Source organism: Filicampus tigris, chromosome 2 (assembly GCF_054856515.1).
Source record: "Filicampus tigris isolate MCC_2025a chromosome 2, RoL_Ftig_1.0, whole genome shotgun sequence".
NCBI lineage: Eukaryota > Metazoa > Chordata > Actinopteri > Syngnathiformes > Syngnathidae > Filicampus > Filicampus tigris.
In genome coordinates, this window is record NC_141218.1 from 33237481 (window position 1) to 33255731 (window position 18251).

At 40.9% G+C, this 18251-nt stretch overlaps 1 protein-coding gene across 1 annotated transcript; it reads left to right on the forward strand.

The window, feature by feature from the left end:
- The first annotated feature begins 477 nt into the window (after positions 1–477).
- Positions 478–13851, forward strand: LOC147152097 (cysteine-rich transmembrane module-containing protein 1-like). The gene is made up of 3 exons (XM_086024455.1): positions 478–620; positions 6560–6862; positions 12478–13851. Exons 2-3 carry the CDS (start codon positions 6574–6576, stop codon positions 12579–12581), a joined length of 393 nt encoding a protein of 130 aa, XP_085880581.1. The 5' UTR covers positions 478–620; positions 6560–6573; the 3' UTR covers positions 12582–13851.
- The last annotated feature ends 4400 nt before the right edge of the window (positions 13852–18251 follow it).

Sequence of the window (18251 nt, forward strand, 5' to 3'; positions counted from 1 at the left end):
TGTGTTGCTGTATTTCATAAACAGACACCAAAAACAACAAATGTAATTTTTAATGTCATGATTATACATCTTTACTTTCAGTTCACATAGGTCAGCACGAAACCAACATGTGTTGGCATTTGCCATCAAATGTATGTATGTAACACGCCTACTGTGATGATAAATACCGACATGTGTAGCTTTATGTGATTAAATGTTTATAATAATTTGAGAATAAATCAATTCTCTTTTTGATCTATTTTTCTAAGATATTAGTCTGTGTGTGCGTGACTGGGTGAAAGAGAGGCATAACTTCCTGTACTTGGTCGAAATGTATTTTAAGTTCAGTCAATTATTTGCATGAGTTTACGGGCAGAGCTGACACATCCAAGATGGTGGGTGTGTTGAAGTAAAGCAGCAAAGATGCAACGTGGTCGAAAGAGTCATCTATCTCTATGGTCGCAGTAGCCAATCACGTGTTTTGTTTCCCACAAATAGCGTTTTTTCCCCTCTCAATGATGTCACGTCCCGCTAGACGCACTCGACGCTCGGCCTGCGACGTTTGTTCACTGCGGTGGGAACACACGTAGGAGGAAGACACAAGGAAGAAACGATCGAATTCAGCTACTATTCCCCCCAAGGTAAGGTTTGCTAAATTCTTATGCCTGTCAATTTGTTGTGTTTGATATATAAAAAGCCGAGTCATCACGAAGTTCAGTGTTTACACAGCGGGTTAGGCTTGGCCTACAGGTGCACTAAAAGTCTTTCCTCAATGTCTTCTTGATAATGTCGGCTTGCTAGAGTTATACTAATGCTATTATGTTTACAGGTAAACGCCAATAAATCACTAATGTCATTGGGGAAAAAAACAAGCAGATGGTTGAGATATTGTAGTATTACACTTTGACTTAAATGTGTAACCTAGAAGTGAATGTTTGCTGATGTTTTTATTGCATCAAATGGTTTTTGCTATAGTAAAAATGTTACGATTCCCATTTTGTTGTACAAAAATGTGTTGTTCACATATTAGTGAGAAACTATTTTCATTTATAGCCATCCTTGCTATCAGATGGATACGACTCGCGTAAAGAAAGGAGCAAACAAAGGCTGCCACACTTTTCAGCTTTTCAGATGGCAATGTGACATCTTGATTCTTGGTGAAAGGACTGCAAAACATGGAATGTCCTTCTGTATTTTTGTCAGTACAGTGCAAAATAATCGTCATGATATTGATGTGGAAACACTGGTCTCACACAATTGCGGCCTACCTAACAAGATGGGAAAAAGAAATGGACACCCACACACGATGATGCAGCATTGAAGGGCCAATTTTTTTCTCTTTTTTTTTTTGACATTATCAACCTTTGATTTTGTAGTTATAAGATGAAATACATATTTAATCATAGAGAGCTGAATGCGATAAGAGTTGTCATGGAAGCACATTGCCTTCAGGTGAAACAAAGAAAATCATTAGGCCTCTGTCTCCTGCTCCCAGAGCTCCGTTACCACAGTTACAAGGCTTTGCCATCTGTCGGCAGCACAGAGAACATTTTGAGGTAAAAGGTCAAATATTTTTGACAAAAGCACAAATTGAGGAACCTAAATCAGGGTAGTTTTTATCGTGACCTATAACGTATAACTGAACTCCATTGTTCGCGCCAAATTGAACAATATCTTTAATCATGGGGTTTGCTTTTCCATTCCAGATAATGGTCAGATATAACGATACGAATCCACTTGCGTGCGAACCGTTGACAAATACAGAATTATCTTTTCCTGTAGAGGAGAAAGTAGTTAAATAGATTGAGCTGAAAGCAGCCATTGGTGTTAGGTGTTTATAGTGTACATATGTATAGTGAGCGACAGAGAAGGCTTTCATTTTCCATTGCTATGGTTGTTCTGCATGAGCAAATCCACCCAAGAAGCCTTGAACATTTGTAATGTTCCAGGACTGACTAGCAGTTTGCTGGGTCGGCAGGTAAATACTGGATGATCCCATTGGAAATTCTGGAAATACAGCTTCCTACTCCCAAAGTCCAGAGCAAATAACCTGAGGACATTTCTTGGACTGTGTGAAAGTGGTTTTGTACGTCAAACTCGACACACATCACGTCAGGTGTCTTTGCACAGACTCAAGCTGTGTCCACTGTGACCGGCAAAAAAAAAAAAAAAAAAAAAAAATTCAGCCCACATCTGTTTTGCATTTCTCTCTTTCCCATGGTGAATGTCATTAGCCTCTCGCAGTGTCTTGTGACATTGGCTCCATAGGCCCCTCCATTTAGGAAGTCTGTGTGAACAGCGAGATGGTGGTGCATAGCTGCTGAGTTGGGATTGATAATTGGATCACAAGACATTGCTGTACTGCAAAATCATCTTTTTCCAGCGTGCACAATATGCTGTGCATATTTTATGTGACTACAACAGGCATGAAACAGGATTATGGATCCATGAAAACCACTAATGCTGTGTTGTGAGAAAGTGTTGCATCACTTCAGTGTGTTTCAGAGAGGAGCCCCAAGGAATTCATTACCTAGTGTGGCTCTAGAGGGCAAATTACAACACACAAACACTTGAATGCGTCGGTGTTAAAGTCCAATGAGAACCAGTGCAACAAAGAACATGATGATCACTTTGTTGTAGACTTTGATATCAACAAACAGTTGTTGATAACAAAGTTAATCTAGCTCTTTGGTCTGAATCTGAATTCTTAAGCTTACCAAGAAAGTTTAGACAATTCTTTCCTTCTACCTTTGTAGCAATGTTTTTTTTTTCCCCCCAAATGTCCCTTTAGGTTTCAGTTTGATTCTGCCCCAGTGCACAAAGTTCTAAAAGGCATGGTTGGATGAGTTGGATGTGGAAAAACCTTTGAGTGTTGGACCTCAACCCTATCAAACAATTATGGGATGAACTTCAACTGAGACTTTGAACTAGGCCCAGTTGTACATCAGTAGCATCTGACCTCATAAATACAGAGCTGCCAAATCTTATGCATTGTCCGTGTTTTCTTATGGAAATCACTCAATTCCAACCCCTTGTGGCCATAATGCTGGTTGTTAGGGATATTTAAAAAAAGAATCCAAGTACGATGCTGTGTTGTGCCGCCTAGACACTGGCCAGTACACAGTTCATAAATGACTGCGATGAAATTAACACTACATTGTTTAAAAAAAGATAAAACAAAAATGTCAAGTCACAGTTGCCCCACCTCTCTGCTTTCTGGTGTTTGTTTTGGGGAATGCTTGGTGCATGGTATTTTGCGCTGCTCAGTCCGCTGCGAGTTCCGGCTGGCTAGCGGATGTGGCTAAACATGATGCGGAGCCCCAAGTTCACGTTGCGTCCAGTGTCAACACAGCACGCCACAAATCACTAATCATTACCTCCTGGGCAGCTACACTTCTGACTGATGTCATTATCACGAATCGAGGATGGGAGAAAGACAGAGAAGCCCAACACGGAAAGAAGTGATTGGGCGATACAGTACACTTGTTGTAACGCTACGTTTCATGGAAACTTCGGTTTGGTATGTTTTCGGTACAAAAAACGGAATTAAAAAAATTTAAACATATATGTTTATTTTGAAAAGATGACAAGTAAATGGTACATTTTTTAGAAAAAAATAAATAAAAGCAAACCATTCAGGTGGTATTCTAAGAAATTACATATAACAATAACAATTAGGGGTGTAACGGTATGCTAAATCACATCGCGGTTCGGTTTTTTGGAAACTTCGGTTCGGTATATTTTTGGTACAAAAAAACAGATTTAAAAAAAAAAAAGTTTTTTGAAAAGATGACAATTAAATTGTGCATTTTTTTTGGAAAAATAAATAAAAGCGAACCATTCGGGTGATATTCTAAGGAATTACGCCAGACTAAAAAATACACTAACAATAATGAGACCTTGATTTTGTAAATTATTAAGACACTGAAATCTTTAAATACTCAGCAGCAACAGCCTATGACACATCTAAGTGACATGGTTAAGTTAAGACAAGTTAAAGACAAGTTGTCATTACAGTACATATATACACTTTTTGTGATGAAAAAAATATGAGATACAATAACCGTTACAATTATTGCTAACTATATTAAAACTCTTTTCATAATGAAAAAAAAAATACAGTAACTTTAAAAAGACTTTATGAAATGATATACACTTTTTAGGCATTGAAATCTTTGAATGTTCAACAGCATATGGTAAATTTCGCTATTTAAGTTTGAAGTTTGGAAGAAACATTCACAGTCGGATGATGCCGTTTTAAGTGCGTTATGTTAGACGTGCTACCTGGAACATAGATCTCCATGTAGCAATGTCGGCACACAACTTTGGGACTTATCTACGTACCTTTCCCCATTGGTGATTTTAACAGGGAAGCCAAAATATTCCCAAACAGGAGACCACAGTGCAAGGGGGGGCCCTTTGAGCTCTGGGTTGTTTGCGTATGCCATAATAATGCCATGCATTTATGATTTATCACGGCTTCTGGCTTACTGGCTTCTCTTCTGTGCCCACACTCTCCTACACGTGCAAGACTCAATAGCGTCCGTGTGAAAACTCGCCTACTTGTGCGTAAGCTAGCGCTAATAACAAAAACTCATCAGAAAAGGTATGCAAGTGGACCGAACCGAACATGCCGTACGGAAACGTATTAATACACCCACGTATACCGTTACACCCCTAATAAATAGATTACAATAACAAATATTGAAGCCGTAATTTATTTACAAATATTGTTAAAGAGTGATAATTGTGTTGTGCACTGCCTTCTTGAGGTCACAAAGCGTTTCCAATAGGAGAGGGACTGGCAAGCGATTTACTGCCATTTTGGTGGATTTTTTTTCTAAGTAACGACAAGGACAATGGAGGAAGCCTTGATGATTAAAGTGCATTTACTGTGTTAACACTGAAAGATGCATCTTGTCTTCTCTTAATTTTCCTTTGTAAAATAATCAAAGACTGGGCTTTCTTCTTAAACAATGAAAGACACATTTTGTCAAGGTGTGCCGTCATCTAAGCCAGTGGGAAAAGCCTCACTTTTTATTTCCTGGTCGACTGTTACATTAGCACTTCCAAATATGAACACGCTGTTGTGCGTATGATAATGGACTTGTCCGAACGCGGCGATTGAACAGATTACATTCAGCTAGCGAGGTACTAGCTATGTGCATCTAAAAAGCCATACAAAGGGGGGTTTGTCAAAATAGGGACGGTTTATGTGCGCCCATATATATAATGTGACTCCTTGCTTTAAAAATGTGTGGCTCTAGTTTTAATAAGTGAATGCTTTCACATAGGGGTGGGCGATATGACGACATTAGACCACTTTAACGTGTTGACGATCTCATAAATCTGAAAGATCGTTTGATTGTCTACAGGGCACATTCTATACAGTTTAGCTCAAAGCCGCTGACGCATACCCGACCAACCAATCACAGCACGCACAGTGCACCGTACGTGACACTCTCCGCCTCCCTGTTTGTTTGTATCGCGGGAAACTATAGCGGAAAGTCGCCACGAAGAAGAATTGGTCCCGAAAAGAAACATCACATCCATAGTGTCGATTAGGTATGGCTTTTCCTGGGAGCAGAAAGCGCAAACCAGTTATTTGCAAAGTTTGCAGAGACTCGGTTCTGACATCAGATGGCAACACAACAAACTTGTTTAATCACTTGCGGAGACAGCACCCAAAAAACTACGCCGACAGCCAAAGCAAACGGAGATCAGACACATGGTAGCCAGAGGTAGACGCTAGCTCCAAGCTAACGCAACCCGCAGGAACACAGTCATTTAACAAGGGCACTCCATATGAAAAAAACAAGCAAGCAGTGTAAAGAAGTAACTGAGGCAGTGACTTATTACCTTGCTGAAGACATGATTCCCATTAAAACAGTAGAAACCAATTGGTTTAAAAGACTCTTCAAAGTACTAGACCCGCATTACGAGCTGTGTTTTTATGTTTACATTTTATGGTTACATTCACAGCACATTTTGATTAAAAATTGGCACTATGCAAATTAAAACCTGTTCAGAAAACTTGGCTGGCTTGAAATGTCTTTTTTTTTTCTTCTTTTAGCGTTTTATAGACATTGTTTTATGTTTAACATGAGGAAAATGGTCAAAAATGTGCAAATTAGTCTAAAAAAAAAACAATGTAAAGAATGTGATAAAATCATGGTCGTGATTTTATTTTTAAAAAATCGTGACATGATATTTTTGCCATATCACCCACCACTACTTTAACATGATAGTAGTCATTCTTAGTGTAACTGTTAACTTGAAATATTTTCCCTGGAAAAGTAAGTGAGTCAATTGAATTTACCGAATACATGCACGTCATGGCGCATGGTCAGGATGGTACCACCGCTGCCTCAATTTGAGCCAGGAAAAACCCCTGTGAAGGGGTTGGAGACGTTGCTTAAGTTGGCAACACTGAAGATGCAAATTGCTGCTTGTGCTTGCCTACACACGTGCACATCACAAATGTAAAAATATTTTGACTTCATGAAAGACACAGACAGATGTTGCTCGCTGGCCATACTTTGTCCTGGTTTGATACAGTGATTTTGTGGTTCCTTTTCAGGTGACTGCTGAGAGATGAATCCAGACCAGCCCCCCCCATACCCAGGCCCGTCAGCTCCAGTCTACCCTGCCCAGGGCCAGCCCCCTCATGGCTACCCGCCTGAGGGTTACCCTCCACAGGGGTACCCTGTAAACATGCAGCAGCCAAATTACCCAAACTACCCTCCTGGAGCAATGGGAGCCGGAGGCCCCTATCCAGGGCCAGGACAGCCACCTTACCAAGGATATGCTGGACAACCACAATACGGCTGGCAGGGGGGACCCCCACCTGGACCCATGTACGGCGAGCCTCCTAAAAACACAGGTAGGTGGCAGCACTGTTAAACCACTGACATGGTGATGAGAATTATTTAGAAACTGCTACAGTGCCATGTTGGAGTTATCTGTTAAGGCCCTCGGATTGATATTAAATAAAGATTTCACAAATATTATTTCTCCTTTTTGTTTTAATCACTGATAAGAATCTCAGGCTGGTCTGATAAATATTTTTCCAGGTCAGCCTAATTTTTGTTCCACATTATTAAGCAATTCATAGTTTTTATGCATAGTGATGATAGTTGGTGTGAGGTAGGGCTGGTTGATTATGGAAAAAATCATAGTCACCATTATATTGATTGATATTGAAATCACGATTAATAAAACAATTTTATCGATTTTAAATTTGAGTATTTAGTCAACTACCATCACAGCCTCATGCCTATTCATCCCTGCACGTTGAACACTTAATTCTTGAACGTGCTATTTTTGTGGGGCAGCGGTTACAAAAAAGATTCATTTGAATACATTTCAACCTATAATAGTAAGCTGGACTTACTCTTTTTCCAAGTCCAGCTGCAAGGTGTGCACCCGCCACTGCATATCCAGAAATGATATGCACCCTGAGCGTCCACACTAGGCTTGAGGGTCGGTCATCTGGCTGGAGCTCCGGTGCTCCAAATTTTAAAGTCAATCCATCCACCGTTTTCTGCATCACATACGCCAACTTGGGTCCCGGGCATTTGGATTTTTTAAACACCAGCTTTGAAATTTCGCCAAGCCCAACTCTGGTGGGTCTCATAAGCTGCCACATTAGTGAGCGCTTGCTGCACCGGCCTACTAAATGACTTTACTTCTGGAATGAAGTGTCATTGTTCCATCCAGATCGCGGGTGGACTGGTGCTGTTCGGCATGGGTTCTGGCAGAAAGGGGAACTACATTTGAATGTGGCTGTTCAAAATACAAGCCTGTGAAGTTAATATGGCATTTGACAAATGTTTATGACATTTCTCTCCATCAATCTGCGCTTGTTCGAATCTACGAATGTTCCTGAGTCAGATGCTCCTAACTAGGGGACCGACTGGAATAACAAAGTAAAATGAGAATATACTAGAATAATAGCAATTGAAAAAAACAAATACCAGCTGTTCCTGCTGTGTGTGCATTGGCATTTTAAGTGTAGTGTAGTGTGGTGCAGTGCATGCATGGAGTACACACAATGAGATAAGAGTAAAGTAGAAGAAGAACATTGCCATTGAGCTCTATTAATACAACTCGTTTTTCACAGTTTGGGAAGAATATACAGTATACCTTTGAGTATTGTTAAGTTGTTGTGTATGTGTCCCCATAGCCTTTGTGTCTGAATATTTTTTATTATTATTTTTTAATTATCAACTAGGGAGGTCAATGCTAATTTCCGGGCAATGGGATTTTACATTGATTTAGCATTAGCACAAGCAATGTTTTTAAAACGAAACATGCCTTGTATTTAAAAATACAATGTGCAAAATTCTTCTGTTGTGTGTTTAGTTTTACAGTAAACTCCAACTGGGGTGTCATCGTGCAGCTTAAAGCACACTCAGGGAAGGCAGAATTCCATAATGTCACATGCTTGCTGCACAACATGGTGCATTCAGGGTACTTTCACAACGTTGGGAACTTGCGATCGAGAAAATAATTGTAATCGTTTATTAACATAACTTTTTTTCCACAAATTTGGAAGAATACATGACAATGAATATTGTTCATTTCATGGCTATTTGTATTACTACAGGTAGTTACAGTAATGGTAGTTATTTAAAGGAATATCACTCTTGGAACTTGATGCAAATTTTCTATTAGCCCGACAATAGGAATTACCATTGACTGTTAGAATTAGGACTGGCGATGTTTCTAAAACGAAGTATTGTATTAAGAAATATAATGTGGGTAATTCTTTTTGTGTGTTTAGCTTTACGGTTTTACTCAAACTCCCATTTAAAAATATTACAACAGTTAAAAACTTCAATTGAGTGCTACCATTAGCGCTAGTGATTTAAAAAATTTTTTTTTTAGAACAAAACATGTCTTATATTTAAATATACAATGTGAAATTCTTGTAGTTGTTTAGTTTTACAGTTAACTTGTGACACTCGGGGGATGCAGAATAAAGCACGCACGCACGCTCGCTGCAAGCAATGTGGTGCATTCGGTGTGCGTTCACATAGCAGGAATTTGCAAATAGTGACCGAGCTCTTCGGCATATTGCCCGTTTTTATGATCGTGAGAAGTAGAGCTGAGCAGTCCGTCCGTCCCTGGGCTGGACCGGTTAGACCCTGCCGCCCGGCCGGATGCCCATTTTTTTTTTTGGCGAGGGGGCTTTGGGTGACAAATTTTTAAAAAATGGCCGGACTAAGCATGGCCGGAAGTGGATTTTAGTCCGGCCCATTAATCGGCCCTCATGCGTGTGACGTGGTTGCGAGGCGGCCAAATTTCATCTCAGCCTACTCGGTGAAAGGCTTCTTTTTAGGCTTCTTTCTACTCCCGGTGCGAGCGACAACTGCCACATTGATTCACGTGACCGACGCATTGTGCTGTTGGCGACAGGTCTGCAACACATGCCACGCATCCATCAGGAATTGTTGCTGCTCTGATCGGTACGATATCCATTGTTGTAGCTGTCTTTTTGAAGCGACACCCTCCGACTTGGAACATAACTGTTTCAAAACAACTTGTGTGTATTAAGGTGCGCGCAGCACTGAAGTATGACGCTTTCACTTACTTTCACGATGTGTAATTTTATATTATCGAGTATTAATACTGCGTTGAAAGTAATAAGTCAGTCGACGGCCGCAAAATATGAGGAAATGCTGAAACACAAATTCGGCAAATCAGGTTGCATTGACGGCAGAGGAGCAGGAAGTGATAATCATTCGACGAATCAGTAGGCAGGACCCGGTCACGTGACTGTCCACACTGCAGCAGCTTCGTTTTAAGTATAGAGGAGTGTCCAGGGGGAATAATAGCAAGGCGCAAGTCCACGTCGTCCGTAGTCTGTAAATGGTTTGAGTTTGACAAAACTGACGTCGGTGGGAATAACATTGTTAGATGTGCCAAAACGGTCACCATGAAGAGCAATTCTGTTGCACCACGAGCCATATGGATTGCGAGGGCAACTTGGCGACCGCACAAGCACGCTAAACAAAAGCTTAAACACGCACACACACTCAGAAAACAGTCGGCGAGTTGAACCAACAAGTATAAACGCACGCACGCCCAGTACTTTAGCGAGCAAGTCAAACGTGACAGCCTGGATGTTCGGTTAACATTCAGTTTACACGCTTTTAGCCCGCATCATTCATAACTAGCCTATATTCCCGAGGCATGTTGCACAAACTACGGTGTCTAATTAGTGTGACGCCAGGATCAACCCAAACATGAATAAAGTCACAAGTCAACATATCACAGCGATGAATGAGTGGGAAAATGCACTTTTCGGTAAGTTGCATCTTTGTTATTCAACTTTATTCTGAATACGGTGGCCAATGTATGAGAATGGGTGTTGTCATGACGACGTCGTTTTTTTCCTCTCGCTGGGTGACACTTCTGCCACACAAATCACATATCAAATACATTTATTTCCCATTCTGATTGCTCGAGTAGTTGGCAGTGGTACACCAGTACCTACTGCAGCTCCAAATGTCAAATCATTATGGAATAACAATAGAGTCATTTAAATGACAGAAATATTCCCAAAAATCAATGTAAGTCCATACATAATTTTTTGTTCTTTATTGTTAAATGTTGTCCTAGAATATCATTATGTTTTGTAGAAGCTGTATTTAGACATTTAAAAGAGATGTTGTTCACAAACGCTGTCTATCCACAATTGGTCTGTGAAGCAAGTACAGATTTAAAATATTTTTTGTAGAATATTGTCAAATTATTGTTAGAATTTTTTGAAAAAATATACAGATTTTTTTTTTTTGTCCCTATCACCCACCCCTAGTGAGAAGCCAAAATCGAAATTATAATGAAGTATTGATTAAAGGGACACTTGGGTGAGCTTAACATGGCACTTATATAATAGGTTTGCATGTAAAAATGACATTAGTACTAAAATCTCAAAAGACTTTGTAGTGATTTAAGGTCTTATTTTGTGATTAGGTTTACGACAAAAATTCCCCGAACCCCGACTGCTTATATTTAGTACATTTAGCGACGCTAAACTCGTGTCTCAGGAGGGAGAGAGACGCGGCTTATAGCAGCAGCAGGCAGATTGCAGGCCCCCGCTTCCCTCCCCGGTTAAAGGTAGGATTGGGACAGGGAATAGCAACAACTAGCTTCAGGCCGTTAAAACAAAAGGCGTTAGCACAACAACATTAGCTCCTTACTGTCCGTCCAGCGTGTGGAGGTGAAGATGAGCCTGTGTCTTCATGTCGCCTCGCAAGCAGTCACGCGCGGTGTCTCTGCTTTTTGCTTGCAGCCCCCTTCTGCCCTAGTGAAGCGGCTTGAGAGTGACAAAAGCCCTCATCGAACAGCGAACAAAAAGTTCCAGCGAGGCTGACTGCACAGCCGAGAGTGTGGCCGCATTGGAACGTGATTATCGGCTGTTACCTTCCAAATTGGACTGCGCGTTGTAAGCCGAAAATCTGGGGCACTCCTCATCCAAATAAATGTGCACGTCTCATTTCCACTTCAGTCTGTAAATATCCTGACTGGTGTGTAATGCCTCGCCCGTCCTAACCGTGATCAGCAAAGAAATAGAATAATTAGAATACTTTTGATCAAATAAATACATTTTTAAACACTTGATGGTATTTTTTTCTAATACAAGTGTTTTGAGTTCTGAGCACGGTCATGGATCAAAGTCAAATCTTATCTGAAGGCATCACTTTATGTGATGTAACGTTGAACATGAAGAGAATACTGAAGTGTTCAAGGTCTAACTATCTTCAGATATGGCTTTGGCCTATGGTTGATGAAGACCAGGCACTCATTATAAACCATAAAGCACTTGAATAATATCTCATATCTGAGGTCAAAGTTCATAATAAATTCTCTTGTCACTTAAACTTAACTTGCTGCGTGACTGTTTCCCTCCCTCCACATGCTGCGTGACTGTTTCCCTCCCTCCACATGAATGATTAATCCGAGGATGGAGATGGCTTGTTGTCTCTCTTGTTTTTGTTTGACATGGTCGCTAAACCAACGGGTAACCTAATCGCACCCTTGCCCTGAAAGCTTGCAAAGGATCTGGCTGGTGATAGCCCAGAGCTGTGCCAGCATTACTTAACTGTCAAAGGTTTTCCTTGGAGACATTCCCCCCCGATTTGCTTAGTTAGTAGGAAATCATAGCAGATCATGGCTAAATTAAAGTGGAAGTCAGAGCCCTGAGCAGTTATGATGTCATTTTCAGTCGACAGAAGTTACAAATTGGCCGCCCACTGAGATGGCTAAAAACGGGTGGATTAACTATTATTCCACAAACGCAATACTTATCAGAATACCTTGTTTCAACTAGTGGGCCTGCATAGAATATATTGTAGGAAGAAAATGTTTGGGTTGACATCCCATTTAAGTCACCACTGGAGACTGGCTGCTAAATTCCTCTCCATTTTCTTTGTGTTGATCAACCTTTTATTGAGGAAATTGGAATATTAACCTGTCCTTCTTTCCACACAGTGTACATGGTGGAGGAGAGAAGAAGAGACAACTCTTCGGAAACGTGCCTGACGGCTTGCTGGACAGCCCTGTGTTGCTGCTGTCTCTGGGACATGCTGACATAATGTTTCTCCGTACCTTTATTGCGCTGCCCACCCACAATTCTGTGTGCCTCAAAACACTAGCATCACTCCTCCCCAGTTGGCCTTAAATTTTGTGTCCCTTCTTCATGTTGCCTTCATTTCCTTCAACACTGTGCCTATAATGCACACTTTTGTTTCCCACTTTATGTCAATGTGAAGTCCTCAGCCCCAGCTGACTGAGCGACCGGCCATCGTCAGGGGCAGCTTTGTAGCAGCTTGTAAGTGAGCTTCAGGATCTAGCCTGCGCATACATTTATAGAAAACAACTTTCTTTTGGTTTTTAGGATGCTCTGCGTAATGACGACAACATGTCAGAACAATCCACAAAACACAGACCTGCAAAAATATGGAAACAAAATGCCCTGCAGGCTAGGCTAGCTAGTTGGTGATGTCACTTTTTAAGGAACACCTCACACAGTGGCAGCAGCAGTTTGGCCTCCGGATGTCTTAGGCAAAACCTTCTCAGAAATGCATGCACTCTTTTTTTTTTTTTTTTTTTTTTTTTTAAACACTATAAGCACACACGACTACAACAGTCCTCTGCGCTACCTGTGTTGTTTTGGTTGTGACATACTGACATGCATGCACGCCCTGTTTTAACAGACAACCATCTTCAGTATTTATACTGAAACAATAACTTCCACTTGAAAGTGTTTTTTAAAGGTTTGTGCTTACAGGCTCAGAAAAGTCAAAACACTGTTTTTTTACTGGTAAGAAGGGTGTCGCATAACTTGCACCTCACCGCCGTCTTTTTGCCGTAGTCCCAGACCACACCGCATAACGTGATAGAATACGCCAAGAAACTGCAACACCGACATGCAGCATCTGTTGCGCTCAGGCTTATCGCATGTGAGGGTCTCAAGCACTTTATGATGATTATCTCCGTATGGATGTTCCCACCCCCATCTGTGAGCTGCCTTTTTGCTTTATTAGCTGCACTCCTTCATCTTGATTTGCCATTGTCCCACAAACCTGTAAGCCACTGTCTATCAGTGAGCTGAAGGGTGTTCTCTTCAGGAGCTGACGATTGGAATGTTTTTCCTCCGATTTGCACAGTGTCTTTAAGTCAAATCAAATGCTAAATACAATACATTGTGAGGATGACAGTGATTTACATTTCAATACTTTTACCAGTTTAGCTTTCAATAATCACAGTTCTTTTCCCAATGCAATCGATTTTTTTTTTAATATGCTAGGGATATAACTGAAAATGAGAAACCATGCTGTGATCAATAAAACAAGTAACCCATTACATGCCTGTTTGCTTTAAATGAAAATCTTCTATTAAAATAATTTATTCCCATCAAGTGCAATACTTTTTGGGGATTGGGGGGTTAAGGGAGGGGGGGTGAGGGGGTCAGCAACTGCTTATCCTCCCTTGGGTCAATCACCCAGCTAACTATGGGCAAGAGGGTACACCTGAACTGGTTGCCAGCCAGTCGTAGGGCACATACAGACAAACAACCATTCACACCTACAGACAATTTAGTCTTCAATGAACCTACCATGCATGTTTTTGGAATGTACCCGGAGAAAAAAAAACATGCCAACACGAGGGCTGGAGCCTGGATATGAACACATGGACTCTGAACTGTGAGACTGATGTGCTAACCAATTGTCCACACGTTGCTATGAACACACCAAAACCACTGTTACAGAAGCCTGTCAGAAGCTTGCCACAATTTAAACAGTTTATGAGATAACATGTCATCCAATTTATCCTTTAAAGTGCCAAAGTAGCAAAATTGCACTAAGCAACATCTATAGTAGGCCTATGTTGGCTTTATCGCTAACCATTTTCAAGGTACAACCTTTTCAAATAGTGATAAAAAAACGGAATATTTTAAAGAAAAAACGCGGGCGCCAAAAAGGGTTAAAATAAAAATAATTTAAAATGAGAAGCCTATCTCTACGGCATAAGTTTAATACAATATTATTTTCCTCATATTGGATTAAATACAATTTTGTCATTGCAGTGAAATGTTGATTAGCAAATGCAAACAAGCATAAACTGCAGTTTAATGTAAGGCCTGTGGGAAATTGTTTATGCAAAATTTTGGAGAATGAATGATTATGATGTGAGAGAAATTACATTAATATGTTTAAAAGTTTCATTTCTTCTATACTGCTCTTGTGACATCCAGTTGAACTCACACACTCAGTTTCATCCATCCATCCATTATCTGTACCGCTTCTCCTCACAAGGGTCGCGGGGCGTGCTGGAGCCTATCCCAGCTGTCTTTGGGCAGTAGGCGGGGGACACCCTGAACTGGTTGCCAGCCAATCGCAGGGCACACAGAGACAAACATCCGCACTCACAATCACACCTAGGGGCAATTTAGAGAGTCCAATCAACTTACCATGCATGTTTTTGGAACGTGGGAGGAAACCGGAGTGCCCGGAGGAAACCCACGCAGGCACGGGGAGAACATGCAAACTCCACACAGGGAGGCCGGAGCCGGGATCGAACCCACGACCTCTGAACTGTGAGGCGGACGTGCTAACCAGTCGATCACCGTGCCGCCTCACTCAGTTTCAATCTGAGTAAAATGTGCTGTGTGAAGTGCGCAACAGGAAGCTGTTACCCCACCAACAGTTTGCAAAGTGCAGACAGAGAGGAAGTACTGTACTTCTATTGTCATGTGTTTGTTTCTCGTACTGTATGCTGCTTGAACTCAATTAAAATGAGAACGAGGGCGGCAGGAGGCTGACAGACTGGGGGAGCAACCACCTCGAGTGGCCTCCACTGTCCCGCGCGTAACAAAAGTTCATCTTGGCTGGTCTGAGTTGCTTTTTACTCTAACAAGGTTTGTCTCGGTCTTCCGAGTGGACTTCCCTGACATATGATGACAATGCATACTACTGATGGAAAGTTTAGAAAAGCTAACCTGCTTGAAAAAAAAAAAAAAGGAACACACCAAACAACTGGGGTTAATAATCTGATATAAAAAGACATGTCTTTTTGAAAGACTGCAGGAAAAACATTTGCTAGCCAGCTAGATGTAAATACAACAGCAAAAAAATATATAAATGTGTAGATTAAGCCAGCGTGGACTGATTGAGTAGGTTAAATCTTTTCAAACAATCAACCCCTTTGGTATTATCATTTGAAGTAATATTAATTGGATACGTACTGCTTTTTATTGAATATATGTTTGCTTTTTAACAGTTAATAGATATTGTCGCCCCCTGGAGGCCACGGCGTCTTGAGACTGCCTATAATATAGGCAAGCTGGCTTTACCTGTATGAAATGAGATTTGTGCCAAAAAGAAGCAAACAAACATATTCAATTGCAAACAAAAACAAGACTTTGAGAGATATCATGTAAATGTAACTAGAGCAAAAAGGTAAAAGTAAAACTTATTTGCAATAAAAATATTTGTGTCGCTTTCGTTTACAATTGTTGCGAGAGCCAATGCTTTGAAGTGATCTCTTTTCTGTCATCAATTATGTCATCATAAAGTAGTATCTCAATTTCTGTCTTCATAAAGATTTACTGCACTCGCAATAGTAGTAGCATAGTATACAGTGTTTTAGTGTATAGTAGAGTGTATCTTAGACTCTTTGCTGGTAGATGGATGCTGGTAGATGGATGCAAACAGCTTTTGACCTCCACCTGCTGTACTGAATGACATTGCTCACTTTGTTGGATTACAAAACCTTCAATACAAGAAGACAAATAAAGGTACTTTGAGTCCGTGTGAGTAATTGAATGAAATTCAAATTCATGGATAAGAAGATGTGCTATGGACGAGTCAGAACTACTTTCGATTTCCAACATTGAAACTAATGGTAAAACAGAATTTCTGCCATTACAAAAACTCAAAAGCTTGCTAGAAGAAAACGCTGCTAAATATGAAGAAAATAGTAACTGGAAAAAAAAAAAGGCTAAAAAACAAAGTCCGATACAGAAGAGTATGGAGCTAACATCAATTAGCATACGACATCGATGACCGCAATATGTCACGCTTTCTGCCTGACGTGGACCTAAAGCGGACCAATCGTCACAAATAAACTCAAGAAGAACCGTGCTCACCAACCAAAGCAAAACTCGAGGTGTATAAAGAGTGTGAAGAGCATAATAAAAAGTCTGCGGTAAGCATGCTTACCCATGCAAAAGATGAAGCATTAAGTGAACATGCATACAATCCATATATCGAGCCACAAAGAAAAATGTCCACGTGTCACTGTGAAAATTGCTTGGCCATATGCCATCTGGTGCTATTCCCAAGCAAAGAGATACAATTCAGATACCAAAAACCCAAAATAGAACCAATCAATGAACAACAAATACAATTTCATTGTCCACGACGTAATAATAGTGGAGCAGATGTGTGTCATCTCATTCAACAACAAACAGACATGACTAAAATACTCATTAAGAACCAGGAACCGTCTCGCTTGCCACAACGAGAAGTACCAGTGTTCAGTGGAGAACCATTAGAGTTCAGATCCTTTATGAAAGTTTTTAATTATGCTATTGATGCTCGAACAGACAGCAACTATTGATGCTCGAACAGACAGCAACACAGACAAACTGTACTTCTTCGAGCAGTATATCAGAGGTGAGCCTAGGGACCTTGTGAAGAGCGGCCAACATATGACCGATGCGAGCGGTTATGAAGAGGCGGTGAGGCTGCTCCACGACAATCACGGAAACCCAATAAAAATGCAACGCCATGAAAGATGTGGATTATATGGAAGAAATGGACAATGAGAGCAATTATTGCCAAACTGCCATTCAAAATGAAAGAACAATCGAGAGTCCACGCATATGATTTAGAAGAACGTTGTGGTACACGACCCAAGTTTACACATCTAGTATGCTTCATCGAGCGCCAAGATAAGATCATGCCTAATCCTCTTTTTGGACAAAATTGACAGCACAACAACTGAAAGGAAGGACATTAAGAACATTCCAAAACAAAAAGACCCAAAGTGAGAAAAAGGCTTTGCAATCAACCCCAAACAAATTGATGACGAACGAAATCAGTCATCAAAGTCAAAGGATGCGTTATTCTTCAAGCGGGCTTTCACAAAACAATGTGTCATCTGTGAGAAGGGCCACACTATGGAAGAATGTCGTAAAGTAAGAGAAAACACACATAAAGAAAATAATCGACCCTCATGCGTGTGACGTGCTCGCGAGGCGGCCAAATTTGATGTCAGCCTACTCGGTGAAAGGCTTCTTTTTAGGCTTCTTTCAAAACAACTTGGGTCCGGGAGTATATTCAAGCTGCACGCAGCACTCAAGTACGGCACATCCTGCACTTTCCTACTTCCGGAAATACGGCGTAGCAAAAATGCTGTGTAGTGGTTTGCTGGCATGCTTTTATTTTGAAGGCCGGGAAGTGTGAAGGAGGGGGAGTGTGGAAAATAAGTAACTTGTTGAATGCTTGCAGACTTGTTGTCTGTTGGACCCAAATAATTATAAAATACGACAAAACCAACTCCAGGGCTCGCAATGGAAGTAAGTACACGCAGTTGGGTAAGTACGTGAGTAAGTGTCGCATTTGAAGCGTGTCCACAGCGGGTTTGAATAGCAAGTTAGCCAGCTAATTGTCTTTAAATAAACCTCTTCCGTTAGCATCTCACCCGCGGGGGAATCATGCACGTTTTTTTTGGTTTTGTTTTGTTTTGAGGGGGCAGGT